A 20,200-nucleotide genomic window follows, 5' to 3' on the forward strand; every position below is an offset into this window, starting at 1 on the left:
TGGGGCAAGGTCTGGTGAGTATGGTGGAGAAGGGAGACACTCAAAATGCAGGTCTGTGATTGTTGCAACTGTTATACGGGCAGTGTGGGGCTTTGCAATGTATGTGGCAAAAGGACACCTTCTGACAACAATACACGTCGCTTTGATTTGATTGCAGGCTGCAGATAATTTTTTAGAGGATCTATGTATGATCCACTAGTGACACTGGTTCCTCTAGGCATGTAATGCTCCAAAATGACGCCTTTCTCGTCCCATAAGAGAGTCAGCATAACCTTCCCTGTGAATGGTTCTGTTCGAAACTACTTTGGTTTTGGTGAGGAGGAATGGCGCCATTCCTTCCTCGCTCTCTTCCTTTCCGGTTGTTTGAAGTGAAGCCAGGTTTCGTCCCCAGTAACGATTCTTGTAAGGAAGCCACCCCCTTCTCGCTCAAAGCGCCGAAGTTCTTCGGAAGCATCAACATGTCGTTCTCTCATCTCAGGAGTCAGCTGCCGTGGCTCCCATCTTGCAGACACTAAGCCATGAGTAATCTGTAAACATGCTGCAATCTCATTCAGTGCCACTCGGTGGTTTTCCTCCACTGCTTCAACTGCTACAATGTTCTGTGGAGTCACAACTCATTGTTCCTGACCTGGACGAGGAGCATCTTCCACTGAAGTCACACTAATTGCTAACTTCCTACTCCATTCGTAGACTTGCTGCTGTGACAAACATGCGTTACCGTACTGAACCTTCATTCGTCGATCAATTTCAGTAGGTTTCACACCTTCACTACGAAAAAACCGAATAACAGAACGCTGTTCTTCCCTGGTGCAAGTCGCAAGTGGGGCAGCCACCTTTATACTGCAACTGCGACGGTATGTCTGCATCTGCAGTATGCTGGCACCTACAGGCCATTCCGTACGCTGCTTGTATCACGCTTACCAACTTACAGCATAAAGACGCGAAATTTTGATTTGTTATTACAAATTTAAGGTTTTCATTTGACTCACCCTCGTACTTCTGAGTTGAAAACATTAATTTTACTCCAGCACTATCCTGGAAGCCTTTAGCAGTTGATGGTAGTCTGTCTAAAGGTTTCTGGTGGCAACAACGTTATTTTCAATACTTTGCGCTATTATCGAATGATTTTAAAAATTTAAAATTCTGTCGTAATCTGCTCATTAAGAGGTATAATCTTATCTTAAAAGCTGACACAATAAGACACGGTTTGCCTCGAGGCAACGTGTCTGAAGACGTGCATATAATATATTCATTCAGTCTTGGGTACGACAGTTCTTAGCGACTTCCAACAAACTTGACATAATTTTAAACCTTGTCAACACTTTTTCTCGCTGATACTCCCCAACATTTTTTTAAAAGGAAACCTCAGTATCAGGCTCCACAGTTTCCACTTATTACTTCTTTATTACCAGCTCTCTTAACAACAGAGATTGCGGACAGCATCCGGATGTACGACAGAATGTAACTGCAAAATTCTATCTTTGTATGACGCCTGTTTCAGAGACATTTGATGCATGAAAATCTAACTTTTCCTTAAAATGGAGCTCACATTACACAGACTATATTCATCCAGTGTTTCATAAAGAGAGAGCTTAACGACTACCAGCAATGCATAGTTTCGCACTTTTGCTGCACGTTTTCTCACCTACATGCTCAAAGTGAAATATTTAACACGTTTACTTGTTTGTAAAGTAACGTGTGGCGAAATAAATAAAATAAATTAAGTTTATTGTTCTTTTTGGAAACAGGAAAAATTATGGACATGGAACTGTAACTTTAGAATTTTTGAAAGACTTTTTTTTACGGACTGTATTGACCGGCTTGAATGCGGACAAATTCAGTGCTGCGTGAAATTTGCCTGTGATGTAATTTACCTTACGATTAATTACATTTTTGAATTCTACGCCATTGTTGATTTAATCAGAGTTCTCACCTTAGACATAGAATTAGTCCTTCTGCCACAGTATTAATTCATTAGTCGCCATCGATGTTCTTCTCTTTGTTGACCGTGTGTATCTTCCTGAGTCGGCATCGGTTCACTTCACGAAGACGGTGGAAACCAAGGAATACAGTGCTACGTCGCTTTAAATAATTTTCGTAGCTCTTCGCTAATTCTCACTATTTTTCATTCACAAGACAATAAGACTTGCTCTGTTCGTCGGACAAACCATAATTACTAACAAGATGACTGCCTTTCCGCACACACCAAAAATTACGTCCATCCTCCACAAGGCAACAATCGATAGTGTCTCTTAACTTCTTACTGGAGTATGAAACAAAAGAGAATCCAATATGCACGTTACAGAGATTATATTCAACATCCCTCTCAATTTAATCTTTGGCTCAGCCTTTACGGTACTGTATGTCTCTGCATCGGAATATGTCATTACAAACGGCGATTGAAGCTCTACGGGTATGTGGTAAAAAGATAAAAAAAGAATTTTTTGGTGTAATTAGGATTGGGACTCCTGAAATATTGTTATAAGAAAGTGGCCTTACTTTTGTGGTGTATTCCGCGACAGTGCGTTGTTTGTCGTCTAATAAACTCTGCTCTATTGTTCTAGATGGATAATGAAAACAAGTCTACAGGTTTTAAAATTTAGAAGTTGCTGGTAGGGTTGTTGTGTTGAAAATACGATGATCGAAGGTTAGAATAAGTTTCTGAAACTTGAGTCACCTTCAATCAAGCCCATACAAAGCCGCAGCGGAGAAGCGTGACAACTGTTTCCAAACTGAAGCCACCATTAGTAGGAACGAATGTATATCCGGGTGAAAAAACTCTTGGCATATCGGTGGGGACGTAAACAGAGGGCGGTATACCACGTATGTGCCTACGGTACATTGTATTATACGTTCAAATCTATGAGGGGAATAATAAATATTAAAACCAGTTTCGATCAATCGTCATGAGAGATTAATTCATGACGAAGCTGCGTCCACTGCTCCTCAGATTTACTCTCCTTGACGTCGGAAGGCGAGAACAGGCGGTACAGCTATGTGGAGACGTGAAGTACTGTTTCTCTCGTATGACAATTGTCTGACGACAAGGTCATTGAAACTGCTTGCAATAATTATCATTTATTGCGATTTGAACTAAATGTAAATGTCATTGGACGAGTGCTTCCCGTCGGCTAGACCGTTTGCCAAGTTAAAGTCTTTCGATTTGACGCCACTTTGGCGACTTTCACGTCGATTGGGATGAAATGATAATGATTAGGACAACACAATACCCAGTCCCCGAACGGAGAAAATCTCCCACCCAGCGTGGAATCGAACGTGGGCACTTAGGATTGACAATCTGTCGTGCTGACCACTCAGCTACTTGGGGCTGAAGGGAGTTGAACTACATTTCCTAATCTAATACCCTCAACATCACCCGACTTAATTCGACTACATTCCATTACCCTAGTTTTGCTTTTGTTGATGTTCACCTTATATCCTCCTTTAAAGACACTATCCATTCCGTTCAACTGCTCTTCCAAGTCCTTTGCTGTCTCTGACAGAATTACAATGTCATCGGTGAACCTCAAAGTTTTTATTTCTTCTCCATGGATTTTAATACCTACTCCGAAATTTTCTTTTGTTTCCTTCACTGCTTGCTCAATATACAGATTGAATAACATCGGGGAGAGGCTACAACCCTGTCTCACTCCCTTCCCAACCACTGCTTCCCTTTCATGTCCCTCGACTCTTATAACTGCCATCTGGTTTCTGTACAAATATAGACGTTCAATATAGACGTTCAAAGTCAATAGTTCCGCATCAGGGTAGCCAAAATGAAGAAGTCGCATAAATAAACTGTCAATTAAAAAGCGATACCACAAGGAAATCTCATAAAATAAAGTACGTGTAAAAATGTAGTGTCCTGGATAACAATGCTTACGAGAGCACGAACAGTGTAAGATAAAGAACACGTGCCACGTGGAAATTTTGTCTCAGTCCCTTGGCTATCTGTTCGTTAGTCTTGAAAGGTGTGGATACTAGGAGAAATAGTTATAAATTTTGTGTATATCGTGAGAAATGTCAGTCTGTTTTGTGTAAGCATCTAACAATATCCACGTGTTGGTATACAGATTGATGTATCGGTCATACATTCAATATTGTAATTAGCTTCTTGCCTCCACTGTTAGTTAAAGTACTTAATTTAGAAAGCAAATTTAAAGATTGCATGCAGAAGTAAATTTTATGGTGTGTGATAGTGCTGAGGACGCTACTTCTCTGTCATTAAAAGGATTCCATATGATTTCAAAATACTTCTGTTTTCAGATGTAAATTTTTCATGAAGCTTAACCCCTCCCTCTCTCCCCCCGCCCCTCCCCGCTGCTAACTGAAAGATAGATTTGAGAAAACCTGAACTGTCTCGCATTTGATTGTTGCATGGACTGTGAACCATTATCAAAAACTCAGACGGCAAGCCACTGCTGAATAAGGATAAAAAGGGAAGAAGCAGGTTAAGACAAGACGGGAGAATTATTCTCACAGAAGAATTTGATAGAGCATCCAACAGAGTTAAGTGGGAACAAGGTGCCAGGAGTGGACAACATTCCCACAGATTTAGGGGGACCCTTGGGAGAGCCAGCCATAAGAAAATAATTCTGCCTGGTGTGAAAGCTATATGAGACTGGCTAAACTCCCTCAGACTTCAAGAAGAATGCGGAAATCCATTTACAAAGAATTAAAGCGCTGACAGGTGTGAACACTATCAAACCATAACTTTATTAAGTCATGGTTGCAAAACATTAGCAAAAATTATTTACAGAAGAATGGATAAACTCGACTAAAAGAAGGGATGGATTGATAGAACACATCAAGGAATTGTGAATTGTGGAAGGAAGCGTGAGAGGTAATATTTATAGAGCGAGACCAAGGTCTGAATATAGTAAACACATTCAAGAGAATGTAGAATGCAGTAGTTACGCTGAGATGAAGCGGCTTGCATAGGACGGAACAGCGTGGAGAGATGTGTCAGACCAATCTGCGAACTGAAGACCTCAGCGACAATAGCGTTATGACGTATGCGCCGAGAAAGCGGTACAATCCCAAAAATTTTCTTAAGGGCTTACTGGCTGGGAGCCCTTCAAGATGGATGTTCAGGAGCCAGTTTGCAAGTTATTTCAGCAACGGGAAGTCACGAAAGCAATATACTGGCCCTAACTTAGCTAAGCAATTCTAGCGAGGAAAGGTGAGCTGGAGTTTAACGAGGAATCAACTTCGCATCACGGAGAGGTGGAGGTTACCGTAGAGGCAGATTGAAAAACTCCAGAGTTTTGAGGGTTTGCCCACTTATACGCTGTCTTAATAGATTTAAGCCAGTGTGAATGTGTGAATGATTGTGAGTGAGTTTGGGAGAGAGAGCCTGTATCTCCGTAAGATTTACTCTTCCTTCCGTTCCTACCAATATTTGTAAGGGCGCTGGTAACTTCACCAATGAGCTCCTGTAAACCACAAACGCAACTACGCACATACACACACACATGCACACACACACGCACAAGAGAGCGCGCGCGCATGCAGAAATGCTCATGCACATACGCACTGGCGGCGATTCGATACCGCGACCTTCTCCTGGATGCGGTGCAGTGCCATGTAGGAAAGAATGGCAAAGAGAAGGCTCGAAATGCACAGGTTGACAGGTGAAAATACAGTGAGTTGGCCGCCCAATCGAAGCATAGGGATGGACAAGCCCAGCGCTCAGGATGTGAATGCGTTTGTGCTTTGGGACCAAGTTATTTTGTGAAAGCAGTACCGTCACTTCGGGCTCACTGAGGCCGCCCGAGCTGTGGCTAGCTGCGCCAACACCTTTTTTGCAATCTGCTGGACAAGGCTGCATGCATCGTGGTAAGCCACGTACGGCAGCAGGCTACATTAGCCAAGTATTCGCTGTCAAAGGAGCTGCACCTCAGCAACAACTTCTTGTTAATTATTTAAATTGCTGACAAAATAGAGAAATGTCGAAGTGACAAAGTGAGAACGATCTGGCCGGTTTCAAAACTTACATCCATTAAAATAAGTTTTCTGAGTAGTTCTACGTACTTGAGTGAGAATACAATCTCCCCGGTATAGAGGGCAGTTGCGGACGTTGCAATTTTTGAAGATAGTGTAGGCGTACCGCATTCGTTCACACTTAGCCGAGGCGACGGACCTTTTCTTTGCGTCGGTGTTTCTTTTTGATCTGCTGCACGACTGTGAAAGTTTGGGCATTGTTGCGACGAGCAACAATAATTCGGGTTTGGAGCGCGAGGTGTTTTGTCGCTTTGGATAAGAGGTGAGTCCGGAATGAAAGTTCAATCGATATGCAAGAGAGATGCAAAATAAAATTTAAAGTCTTTTCGTAATGATTAACATTCGGAGAAGTACAAGGTTATTACAAATGATTAAAAGAATTTCGTAAATTCCTTGTATTAGCATTAATTTACATATTGTCACAAAAACCCAACCCATGAAGAAACTCTAGTTTTGTATTGTTTCCGCCCCACTGCCTATAACCCTGCGAGACGAGAAGTAACTTATGTACTCGAGTCACAATAACGTGACCTGGGCACAAATTAAGTTGAATACATGTGTCTAGTCTCAGAAAGAAAGAAATTTTATAATTTATGGGCGATCTTTGAACGTACCAAAAAAAAGTGGTTAACACAGATCCTTTTGGACTATCAAAATATTTCAGTATGCTAAGCATTTTGTACACGTAACTTCGGAATGTACTTCGCCTTCATGTTCCATACACGTAGCATACATTGTTGAATGCCTGCCATTTGTACTTGGGCAGATGTGCCATTTCTTCCCTATCTGCGATCTAGTTCACATATACTGGTGTGTTTGACGTCGACGATCTTGCTACTGGTGTTGTACTTTTGTGCCTTTCCCCATCAGAAATTCTCCTGACGACATTCTCCATGATAAGTTTGTTTGCAAGCTCCTTCAGAAATAATCCTTTGTGCACCTTTCAACTGGTGTTTATCTTTTAAAAGATATTTGTGCTTAGTGTAGCGATATTAACAGAGTGGAGTAACGCAGCAAGGGGCTATCTCCTTTTTCTTTGGCCAACAGTTGCTGCATATCAGTTGGTCTCGTGAGTCTACTCCTACATTAGTGCAACAGTAGAAAGTCTTAATTTCTGGTTTCTTGTCGGCACCTGTCTCTGCATCTATTTTGGCATCACTACGCACTGGCGATTTTAGCAATACTGACCCAGATTTCCTGGAGACATAAGAAACCAATCACATTTCTTTCGTGAAACCAAACGAACTACCACTCAGATTCCTTTGTTTACTTACCAGGCACCCAGCAGGATTTTCACTCTTATTTCTGCGTAATGGGCCCACTAAAGTCAGCTTCATGTCCACCAATGTTGAGACAAGTGGAACCCTTTTATACTTGTCACCAACAGTCATGTTCCTTTCTGAGTCTGTAATGTGAGCAACAAGACGTTGAACAACATCCGAAGGATTCTCAGACTTCCTAAATGGACCATCAGGCTGAGTTGCTGCATACACGTTTGAAAGTAGAATGCTTTAGAATCTACTAAGCCAAACACTTTTATTCCATATTTCTTAGCATTTTTAGAAATACTGCCTGAGTGAGCAACGGACTGAAAATGGAATGAGTTTCTCAATAGTCTTCTAATATTCTGCTGTGGTGTAGGCTTTCATAGAGTTTTTCCTATTAGTACCAGAAATCCACAAATAGCAGCCAACTTGTCTGGTTTCTTTCTCTCATCTCGATCACTGTTCTTATCAAATCGAACTGAGAGAAGCAGGAACAAGAATTTTCAGGTCCATCCTGTTCCCATACCTCTGAACTGGAGATAGAAAGCTCTGTAGGTACCAGCAGATAGAAAAAAACCAAGAAATGCCTTCATTTCGACTCGATCTGTAACTTGAGCTTCACGACTCCTCTGGGAATTTGCGGTGATTTTCACAGCGTACGTGTTAATGCACATAATCAATCAGCCAATAACATTCCGGTCAAAACAGAGGAAGAAAACTACTTCTGATATCTTTATTCTTATTGCTTTGCCATAAGCTCAGGTAAACATGTGGCAAAGTGCTTTTTAGCACAATCCCTTTCACTAAATGGCTGTTTGTTCCACATCTCTGCCCATAAAAAATTAGTCATTTGTTACAGTCACTGTTCCATCAGCAGAAGCAGCAAAATGTCTGAGTCAGTGTAGTGTTAACTTTCTTCAAGATCGACGTCTTCAACATTATAGATTTTTCACGCAAATCCTTCGTCATCTTCGCCAAACAACTCAGCAATAATTTCATCAGCAGTCTATACTTTAGTCATCCTGAGTCACGAAAAAATAAATAGCCATGTCGCTTTCGTTTCGACCAAAGGACGAAATACGATATAAATAGAAAATTGGAAATAACTCGATTTACTTACGCTAAAAGAAGAAATACATTTCATCGATCTCTTGTAGCCTCTGTACTTTATGCTCAAACACCCACAGACAGCCGGCTGCAGTGGCCGCGCGGTTCTAGGCGCTACAGTCTGGATTCGAGCGACCACTACGGTCGCAGGTTCGTATCCTGCCTCGGGCATGGATGTGTGTGACGTCCTTAGGTTAGTTAGGTTTAATTCGTTCTAAGTTCTAGGCGACTGATGATCTCAGAAGTTGCGTCGCATAGTGCTCAGAGCCATTTGAACCAACCCACTGACAGCTTGGAAAACACCGGGATGTAAACAGCGCGTCGGGTCAGACGGGCGATAATGCCAGAACTCCAACAGTCGCGTTAGGTCAAACACTCAAAATGTTAGTTTAATGAGAATCAGTGAGGACAACAATGATCCTGAAAACGCTATGTGAAGCAGATCAACATTAAAGGAAACTGCATGAACCTGGTATGTTTCATAAAGTGACGTACCAAAGAAATTAAGCAACAGAAAAATCTCTGGAGTCATTTTGACCCGAAGCGAGAATTTCTCTAAGCACGTCCGACGTTATTTGAATGACACCATTCCATGACGCTGAACTGGAAGACGAGGAGCAGAACATGAATTTCATCGTCTGTGGCCTCTCCGGTCTCCAGGCCTCACACCTTGTAGCTTTCATCTGTGGTATTACGTGAAAGATCGAGTTTTTATCATCCTTATGGCTGACACTCGTTAAAGTTCACAGCATCGCACTGTTGAAGTTTTGAATTCGACAACAAAGTACCAGCTGCTTCGTGTGAGACGTAAATGAGCCACCGTTTTGATAATTGTCGTGTGCCATGTGGTGCTCATGTTGAATGCATACAAATTTGAAGTTTTCCCTTTCCAGGAACGTTGGAATTGTGTTTCTATCTTTTATAGTTGGAAGCAATAAATGTTTGAAACCTCTTCCTTCTTTTTGAATAGCCCTGTACTTTCACAAGGTCCCAAGTTAGGCGTTACACTCAGTTCTCGTAACGGGTTACAATTTTTTTTGGGCAACAATTAAACCAAAATTAGGCTCCGTCCGAAAGTTCTCGGAAGGCCCAACGGTATCAAGCCAACCTCTGTGTTTTCCTTGGCCGATAGGTGTCACTGAATGCAGATACAAAGGGTCGTTGTCAGCTTCCTTGACCTCCGCCGTCACTTATCAATCAAGTAGCTCCTAAATTGGCCTCACCTATGCTGATTGCACTCCACTTGCCAATACCGCTCGGCAGAGCCGGACGGTCACCCATCCAAATGTTAACCGAGGCCGATAGCGCTTAACTTCGGTGATGGCGGAACCGGTGTTACTACTCTTCCAAGGGCGTTGGCTTACTTTTTTATAAATGTTTATTGAAAATTATTTCCCACTTAGGCAGTAGAACACTATATGATCAACAGTATCAGGACACCCCCAAAAACAAACGTTTTCATGTTAGGTGCATTGTGCTGCCACCTGCTGCCAGGTACTCCATATCAGCTACCTCAGTAGTACTTAAGACTACTCACGGATGGTCAGGTGAATGGATGTCACTTGTGTCATACGGCTGTACACGAGATTTCCACTCCCCTAAACATCCTTAGGTCCACTGTTCCCGATGTGATAGTGAAGTGGAAACGTGCAGGGACACGTACAGCACAAACGCGTACAGGTCGACCTCGTCTGTTGACTGACAAAGGCTGCCGACAGTTGAAGAGGATCGCCATGTGTAACAGGCAGACATCTATTCAGACCATCACACAGGAATTCCAAACTGCATCAGGATCCGCTGCAAATACCATGACAGTTAGCTGGGAGGAGAGAAAAGTTGGATTTCATGGTTGAGTGCTTGCTCATAAGCCACACATCATGCCGGTAAATGCCAAACGACGTCACGCTTGGTGTAAGGAGCGTAAGCAATGGACTATTGAACAGTGGAAAAGACGTTGTGTGGAGTGACGGGTCACGGCGCACGATCTGGCGATCCGATGGCAGGTTGTGCGTATGGCGAATGCTCGGTGAACGTCATCTGCCAGCAGGTTAGTGCCACCAGTAAAATTCGGAGACGGTGGCGTAATGGTGCGGTCGAGGTTTTCATGGACGGGACTTGCACCCCTTGTTGTTTCACGTGGCACCATCACAGTACAGACCTACATTGATGTTTTAAGCACCTTCTTCCTTCCCACTGTTCAAGAGCAACACGATGGAGCACGTGTTTATAATGCACGGGTTGTTAAGGAGTGGTTATACGACAATAACATCCCTGTAATGGACTGGCCTGCACAGACGCCTGACCTGAATCCTATAGAACGCCTTTAAGACATATTGGAACGCCGACTTCGTGCCAGGCCTCACCGACCGACATCGATACCTCTCCTCAGTGCAGCACTCCCTGAAGAATTGGCTGCCATTCACCAAGAAACCTTCCGCACCTGATTGAACGTTTGCCCCCGAGAGCGGAAGCTGTCAACAAGGCTAAGCGTGGGACATCACCATATTGAATTCCAACAATACCGATGGAGGGCGCCACGAACTTTTAAGTAATTTTCAGCTAGGTGTCCGAATGCTTTTGATCACATAGTGTAGATCTTGTAGTCGCAATTACGGAGGGTCAGCGACCGGTAGGTGTGAATCCCTGTGCAGCAGGATGGTTTTAGGGTGGGGATGATCACTCCTTCTACAAAGGCGGGTGGAAGAGCCACATGGAGAAACATCAATTCGAGGTACATGTCAGCCCGTCGCTGAGTCATAAGATCTTTCACTGTCCGGAAATAATCTAGGGAAACCTGTGAGGCCCCGACCACTACTTTGACGCTACCCTATCGAGCGCTTCTACTACTTCGTCATCTGCGGCTTCCCCCGTTAACTCCCGCTCGGCCGTAGCGTCGAGGTAAGCGGATAACGTTCCAGGGACATCCTCGAAGGCGTGACCGTATTGTTCGACAAAGAGGCTGGCAATGCCTTTTTACGTTGTCATACGGCGGCCATCCGGCAGTAAGACCGTCTATAGTTGGCTTCTGCGGCTACGTTGTTTGCCGGCCGGCGTGGCCGAGCGGTTCTAGGCGCTACAGTCTGGAACCGTGCTACTGCTACGGTCGCAGGTTCGAATCCTGCCTCGGGCATGGATGTGTGTGATGTCCTTAGGTTAGTTAGGTTTAAGTAGTTCTAAGTTGTAGGGGACTAATGATCTTAGAAACTAAGTGCCATAGTGCTCAGAGCCACTTGAACCATTTTTGCTACGTTGTTTTTCTCTGATAACGTGGCACATCGAGGGCGATTCTGCATTCAAAGGCCCTTCTGCAAACTGCGACCCACTCCAGAAGGCATCGCGTTAAGGAAACTGTTTGGGCCTAATCTCGTTTTATAGCAGAACTCCCAGGCTGTGAAGGCGCTTGTACAGAAAGTTCGCGGAGCATCATGAAACAAAATTCCTTCGTATGGTGCGTCCACATCATCAGCTCCCTTCCGTATGCAATCAACGCTCGGTGCAATGCAGGCGTAACACTTTCCAGCCACGATTGCAGTGTGGTCGGATTTGTCGAGAGGCGTCATTCACGTATGTACCAAGTGCCTTTCATTAAGAGTCTGCACTCAGGTTCACTGTATTCAGTTTTCAGAAACTTTACCTTTGCGGTGTGCTGGTGATACAGTGAAAGCCGTTGTAGGTCTAGAGAGTTTTAATAACAGATATGCACATTTCAAGTGAACCGGGACATGGGTAACTCGTATTTTACATGTACTATGTTGTCAGATCAGGAATCATTGTAAACTAAATGAGTCAGCGTCCACTTATTTATGACTTAAAGGAGATGGAACTTGTAAAAAAAAACTATTGTTTCTGAAATTCAGTAAGCGTAGCAGAAACGCGTCCACGTACGTTCGTGTAAGCGGCGTTGGCGTGGACGTATGCACGGGTTCTCCTGTTAGAACTTCCACAATCCTCCGCTGCACGCATTCTGAACGGAGGAGGCCTTCTTTCCCACATCCAGTGCATGTTTTGGGTTGTAGCGGTCGCCCGGAAATTGCCTCTAGGGAGCGCAACAAGGAAAGAGTGGGTGAGCTCATTAGTGAAGACACGTTTGTTACAGTCAATGTAACCGCAGCTAAAATTGGAGGAGACAGCGCAGTGCAATAAATGATTCCCAGCTTACGTTATAGAAAAGTTTGTGCCTGTTGACGGAAGAGCACACACTTGTGAGAAAAAAAATTTAGATCAGAAATTCTTCCACATTCTCCCCACCTTCCACATTCTCCCTCCGGCTATCATCTTTTTCCCTGTAAAGGAACATGTGAGGAGCCAACACTACGAGACGGTAGAGGGTATTCAGAGAGCTGTGCGTCAGTGTCTCTGTGCAGCTGGTACGGAGTTCTGTCGTAAGGGTTTTCTGAAACTTACAGAACGATAGTAAATATGTATGCAAGGAAATGGAGACCATTTTGAAAAGTTAGAGAAAAGTCTGTAAATTACACTGTTGTACTTGGCTTCTCTAAAAAATAAATATTAAAAGTCTTAAAAATCGTTGCTGTCTACTTTCGGTATGACCCTTGTAAGTAAAGGTCAGCAGCGTCAGCGTAAAACCGCGGGATTTGTTTTGCTTCGCTTTCGTCAGAGAGTTAACCGCGTTTGTCCAGTAGCAAGGTCGGAGTTTGGACGCGGCCGTGTCTCGAGCACTTTCTACCGGAGAGGAATGTATTGTATAGGCCGTGTCCGAGATCTACGGCGACAGGCGTGGTGCCCTGCAGGCGCTGCTCACGGAAGGACGTGCGCCCTTTCACGCCGTGGTCCCAGCTATATATGTCGGCCTGCTGTCACATTCTGCACAGTTCACAGCTGGTACAGCCCCGAACAGCCCACCGTACAGCCATGAAGGTCCTGGTGAGTATCACGCCCTCAAAGCGATCCACTACAATAGCGATCGTAGAAGTGCAATTTATCAACAGCTCTAGACGAACTATTGTTGCGTCATTACCGAACATTAACTTCTCGTTCAAGAACGAACAGCACACATATGTCACCAACAGGGATTTTCATTCTTTGTTCCCCTCTACAACTAGATAAATTCAGATGTAAAACATTTAGAGGATCGCTTCAAATGTTTGCAAAAACCGTGTTAAATGCATATAAAATCAGGTCTCCACCAGTGGAATGTAACCAAAATGTAGATTGTTCAATGTAACTTGAATAAAGTGGAGAGCTTGTGAATCCTAGTTGTGCTATGGGAAAACGTAGGGAAGCAGGATGTTTACGCACGGCGGAGGAGAATAAGGAATGGATAATCCCAAACCACCCAGTTGGTACAAATTAAATTTTCACTAAAATATTTATTCCTCCTATTTAAATTGCAAATAGACGAGATCTTTGGCCCATTCGATGTGAGACACTATTCGTTGGGGTTCAAAATTCTCACAAATAGTTTGCTACCCAGAGAAATCCGCTTCAGGCAACGACTATAATGCGGAATGGAGGATACTAGCATTGGGCAACAAGTGCATCTTATAGTTTGTACCTGTATTACAAATCTGATATCACATGAACAGGAAACTGTTTTATATCTACCTTCATCTCCGTTAATACTTGCGCCGCGAAACAAACGTTAAAGGCAACCTAATTTTACTTCCGTTGAGGGAAGTTTCCCATCCGGGGGTGGTTTGAAATACGCTTGATGCATGCCAGAGAGTTCTTGTTGACCCATCCCCACACATTAACGTTCAAAGGGAATTCTTAAGAGACTAGTACCATCCCATAAGTGGGACCAAACCTCATGCGCACCAACATCCTGTGCAATGCTTTTACGCAGTGTTTCGAAATCACTTTGTTCAGTACAAAAATATTTCTGACGTTTCACCTTATACTCTTTGCGAGGAAACGATTACTGTACAGTAGTACGAACAATAATAAGTTTACAGTTTAGTACGTCATTTTCCTCCCTCGGAAGACGCCATGGAGGCTATAGGACAAAATACTGTTCAGCTAAAAACTCTGGTTTCTGTTCAGAAATACTAGTATTTGTAATACATAATCAATTGGCTCTGCAATGGGAGTTATTTTTAAATACATTGTGGAGAAAGGCAATTGCATGAGGAGTATAGCAGAAGATATTCAGTCCATGTCCTTTTGCTATGAACTTCGTAATGGTGTCTTAATCAGAGCCAATTTTCAGCAACTCGGACAAACTACTCCATAAGCTGTGTAATGGCATGATTAACTAATAGATTGACAAAAAAGAATACAGATTGCAATGAGCAGTCAGTGTGTTTACCCAAGAGAGCTTAATCCCTCCTGCTGACTAGGACATTTGTAAAGCCACTATTAACGAAGCGGCGAACTATGGCGAAACGAAACGATAGTTCACGGTCAGTGGCACCTTCACCCTCACATAACAGTGAAATCAGAGAAAATAGTTTGGAGAACCTCTAATGGAATGGCAGCGTGCTTCACCTTGCCGCTCCCGTTTAGAGAGAAAACACTTCGCCGGCGGATTAGATAACTGTATTACAGTGACTGAACTGATGATAAGTACTGGCTGGATTGCAACAGGGCTCCCGTCAACGGCTCACTGAAGCTCAGAAAGGACTATAAGAATGACGTTAAAGTCTAGTTCACGGTAACAGTTTTTCAATAAATGCCGAAAGCTCTTATCGGTCGACATAATCTCGACGAGAGTCGTGCTTGCGACTTTTATCAGTGATTATAAAAATGGATTAAAAACAGTAGTTGCCGTTCGTGGAGTCATAACACCTGCTCCGTTCACCGACACCGCCTACCATCATCGTATAAATGGTCTGAAGATTGTCACGTTCGCACGAAAACCGATAATCATTGTAAATAAATGTTTCGCTGCGGTCAAGACTGTTTTTGCCAGACGGTTGTTTCTCCACGCCGACCGGTGTGGCCGAGCGGTTGTAGGCGCTTCAGTCTGGAACCGCGTGGCCGCTAGGGTCGCAGGTTCGAATCCTGCCTCGCGCATGGATGTGTGTGATGTCCTTATGTTAGTTAAGTTTAAGTAATTCTAGGGGACTGATGATCTCACGTGTTAAGTCCCATAGTGCTCAGAGCTATTTCTCCACGAGAAGTGTCCCAGAAATTTCCTAGCAGTGACTCCAAGCAAAGTTAAATGCAGCGCTATTGGTGGAAGGAAGGCTGAAACGAGGTTTTAAAATGTTGTCGATTGCGAGATCACTATAGACGGAGAACAAGCCAGTAGAGAAAACCATTCGTGCCTAGTCTCAAACTTATCGTACCAGATTACGACTTACGGAACTGAAGGAAATATTGATGGCTGGTAACACAACTATCAGCAGCTCTTAACGAATGGGGGTCCACGTCACTAGAAGGTGTCAATTTGTGCTGATTTCTTCCTCTAAATTTCGTAAGCAAAGTTCGTGCAAGTACTTCTGTTTCGCCATCCTGTATGTGTTTATGCAGGGATATATAATTTTGGAAAAAGTAGGTGTAAATTTTGAAACGTGGGACTTAGGGAAAACAGAAAAATGTGTGAACGGGGCCTAATCAGTAACCGTTGGTTGCATGGTGAACACATACACTTTATGTAAGGAAATATTTAAAAAATCATTTAAAAATGACTATAACACAAGCTACAATGACGGATGAAATCCTTATTAAGAAAGAACTCAAATTTATTTGACGGCTGAAGGCCACAAGCAATACTTCAAAACAATTAGCACCTGAAGACCTGAATTACAAGTGAGGAAGACAACTACACATTGAAAAAAACAAAATAATTTTTAAAACAATGATTTTTAAGAAAATTGACTGTAAGACAAGCTACAATGGTGGCTGGAGGCATTATTAAAGTGAATTCATATTATTTGTCGGCTGAAGGCCACAAACAATAGGAATAAACAATTGACACAATCAGACCAAATACAGGAGGGAATGATCCAAAGACAGTGCTCCAAGGATAGACCCGAGAAGAGCCCCTACAGCTGAGTGAGCTGTGAGACAGGCAGCCAAGAGACATGCTCGCTTAACAGGATGGCAACTCAAACTAGGGACACCTTAAACGCCGACCAGCACAATCGTAAACTCAACCTAAGGTGCGATAACCAATACCACGATAGAACAACAGTTAACATCGTGAAGTGACAATTTGGGCCGGCCGGGGTGGCCGAGCGTTTCTAAGCGCTACAGTCTGGAACCGCGCGACTCCTACGGTCGCAGGCTTGAATCCTGCCTTTGGCATGGATGTGTGTGATGTCCTTAGGTTAGTTAGGTTTAAGTAGTTCTACGTTATAGGGGACTGATGACCTCAGAAATTAAGTCCCATAGTGCTCAGAGCCATTTGAACACAAGTTGGCTCCACCAAAATTATACTACGCAGACAAAGACCAAACTGCCTGTTCAGATTCTGGCTAGATGCACATGGAACCGCAAAAGACAATTTCACAAACAACTCAAAAAATGGTAAAACAGTCACTATACAGCAAGAAGAAGAACTGTACGTAGATATGAACGTTAAGAGTACAGAAACGGTCGAAGGACCAGAAACGTGTCGTCCACTGAGACGACCGACCAAACGACCAACATCGGTCCTTGCCAATCGAGTCAAGCAAGGGAAACGTCGGAGCATAAATCCCGCCAACTGGCAGCTTGATCGCATGAGGTCACTTCGACGGACAGACACAGACACAAGTGAAAGATGCACTACTCGAATATAACGATCCATTCTCTCTAACGACCACGTCCCTGCAATGGGCAGTGCATATATCGCCAGCGCCCTTGGCGAGTACTGACGCTGTGCGGACCTCACTGCTGCTCCATCCCAACTGAACCGCCTGACACACGACGACACGGAAATACTAGAGGTCCCTTCAAAGATAATACCACATTACTTGCCATCGATAAGCGCTGCTGGTCCCACTGACGTAGAGACAATGCCAGCAAACGTAGTGAACGCACTAAGAAGACAAGAGGTCACAATCCGAATACACGACGCCAACCTGTCAACGGCACAAACGGGAGCCAGAGCACGGCTCAAACTTTTATTTGGTTTTTTACATGACTTCATTGCAATGTTTTCTCATGTGGTTCTCACAAGTATGGAGTTTGACGTGTGCCTCCTTCACCAGGTCGTGATGAGCGCCATTCTGGCAGCGGCCGTCGCCGCCCCCAAGCCCGGCTACCTGGGCGCCGCCCACGGCGTCGTCGCCGCCGCCCCCGCCGTGGTGGCCGCCCCAGCAGTGATCGCCGCCCACGCCGTGCACCCCGGCTACGCCGCCTACGGCCCCGCCCCCGTGGCTGTGGGACCCGGCGGCTACCTGGCCGACACCCACGACGTGGCCGCCGCCAGGGCCGCCCACCTGACCGCCGTCGCCCAGACGCAGGCCCGCGACGCCATCGTCAACGGCGCCGCCGCCCACGCCGCCCTCGCCGCCCCCGCTCTGGTCGGAGCGCACGGACTGGCGTATGGACACGGCCTGGCTTACGGTCACGGTCTGGCCCATGGTGTCGCCTATCATGGCTAGGAGGCTGTGAGGACACCAGCTGTTACGTTTTCACACTGTACTGTACTATTTATAAATAAAACTGATGCCTCGGTATCTGTTTGTCAATCCATTCCACTGTGTCAAGTTATAAAATGATTCTGATCATTCAATCAGAGCTGTTCTGAAATTTCCTAGCAGATCAATACTACATCCCTGGATGGTATTGAGAACCATAACCTTTTACTATGTGGGCATTTTGTTACTGACACAGCTGTCCAGGACGATTCAGAATGCGCCCTACACTCCGACTTCATGTTCTGGGAACCATTCTCAGCACTGTTCCCAAGAGACTTTTGCACTGTCTCATTTCTTCCAGGAGTGCTGGTACCACATGATATGCAGAATACCTTCTATGAAGTTTTAATGTGTCAGAAGATTACATGAAACGATTTATTTGATATTACATTTCATGTAAATATTCGACATCGGGTGATTCTGCGATATCTGTATTGAGGATTCTGATAATTTGACATCCTGTCGACAATTAGATGTGATGGAACACAAGCTCGGCCGAGCAAGAATGGGATAAGACATTGCCTTTAAATGCGAACATTTTAGGTTAGGCTTTACCATGACTGTTATTGACTTTAAATGAAACAACAAGTTTACTGTAACCAGTTGTAACATCCCCTTAGAAAAATTAGTGAATTACTGTGCTGATAAACCTCTTACGTTATTTGATTTTCAAACAGCTGAGCAGAACTGAACGTACTCAGACATTTCTCTCTCTTTACTTATCCTGATCAACTCTAAAATAACACACACTATTTTTAGCGCAAGGCAAACTGACTTTCAATAATCTCTAGAAAAGAATGGCCCTGACTAACAATAACCTACACCTTTCATGAATCACTTACCTCACAAAAGTCTTCGTTACCTGAACTACTGCAATACGGCGAGCGCCATTACTGCCAGCTAAATAAAAGATTCTAACTACTAAAGGCACTAACTACGCATAGGCATACTTAGTAAATGAAAGATTTTGATAGAGAACAAACAATGTATTTACCTTAATGGTCTTGAAATTATATATATATATATATATATATATATATATATATATATATATATATATATATATATTAGTTCATGACATCCAGTCTTACAAATTTACTGTCTCTGATGGACACACGTCCAGATCATCCGCTCTGAAAACTCCGCCATCTCTCTCCCCACATCCACCACTGCTGGGGACTCACCTCCAACTGCACAACGCTACGTGCTGTTCACATCCAGCTGCCCTACACTACAATAGCAAATATTCCAAGTATGCTAACCAGCCACAGACTGCACACAGCACAGCCAGTGATTTTCGTATTGAGCGCTACGTGGCGTTACCAGCATAAAAACCTTAACAGCCTACTTACACAGTCATCGTTTATTTATCTCTAACACGCGTTTCAAAGGTGTAAAGCTCGATCATCAGGCGGATTTACATTTGTTAGTAAAAAAATCGTAACTCAACGCACACGAATGTCATACCAACAACTGTAAATCCACCTGATGATATAGGTTTAAACCTTTGAAGCTCGTCGCCCAGATAAATAAACAGTGACTGATTACAGTAAACTTGTTGTTTCATTTAATAAGACATTGGCTTTGTCAGTACCACAAGAGCCAAACCCGTTACAACATTCGATGCAACTGAAGCACGAAAAACCTACTACTGGATAATAGCGGTGCCATATCGATCAGTACACCTGAAAACAGCTCATTAATATTCATGGAATATTCTGTCGGTTCGTGGAGGAACATCCGAGGTTTGGAACTTAAATAGTGGCAACCATTTATTCACGTCCGATACAAAAGAGTTACATGTTTGCATCTGTTCCTGTTCTTCAAGATAGTCACCAACGTTGTGTAGAACCCGTTGCCAGCGATGTGGAAGGCGTAGTATACCGTTAGCAGAGCCTGTTCTGTGCGAATGGAGTGGTCTAAAGTTATGGTGATTCTCGTGTACGACTGTGATGGTGTTATCCTAACGCTTTATGTTTCTCCACGGCAGACCGTCAATGCACAGTATTACTGATCGTTTTTGGAGCATCACCTGCGACCAGCTTTGTGAAAGAAGCTGCGACATTTTCTGCGCAACCCAACCATAATTTTGCACGACAATGCGCGGCACCTTCAGCGCAAGCTGTGGCTGCTCTGTTCGGTTTATGGGACTGGGAAGTACTGTATCATCCACCATAATCCTCGAACTTAAGTCCTCGTGACTTTGATTTGATTCAGAAGATGAAGGATCCACTTCGTGGCATTCGCTTCAGAACTGTTCCAGAGCATCTACAGGCAGTGGACCGCTCCATTCGC

The 20,200-nt window shown here is 43.9% G+C and overlaps 1 protein-coding gene across 1 annotated transcript; it reads left to right on the forward strand.

Moving 5' to 3' along the window:
* Window positions 1-13,209: 13,209 nt before the first annotated feature.
* LOC126355523 (cuticle protein 65-like) lies at window positions 13,210-17,944 on the forward strand. The gene is made up of 2 exons (XM_050005867.1): window positions 13,210-13,259; window positions 17,474-17,944. The coding sequence occupies exons 1-2, from the start codon at window positions 13,248-13,250 to the stop codon at window positions 17,867-17,869; spliced, it is 408 nt and encodes a 135-aa protein (XP_049861824.1). The 5' UTR covers window positions 13,210-13,247; the 3' UTR covers window positions 17,870-17,944.
* The last annotated feature ends 2,256 nt before the right edge of the window (window positions 17,945-20,200 follow it).

The sequence above is a fragment of the Schistocerca gregaria genome, chromosome 3, assembly GCF_023897955.1.
Source record: "Schistocerca gregaria isolate iqSchGreg1 chromosome 3, iqSchGreg1.2, whole genome shotgun sequence".
NCBI classification, from domain to species: domain Eukaryota; kingdom Metazoa; phylum Arthropoda; class Insecta; order Orthoptera; family Acrididae; genus Schistocerca; species Schistocerca gregaria.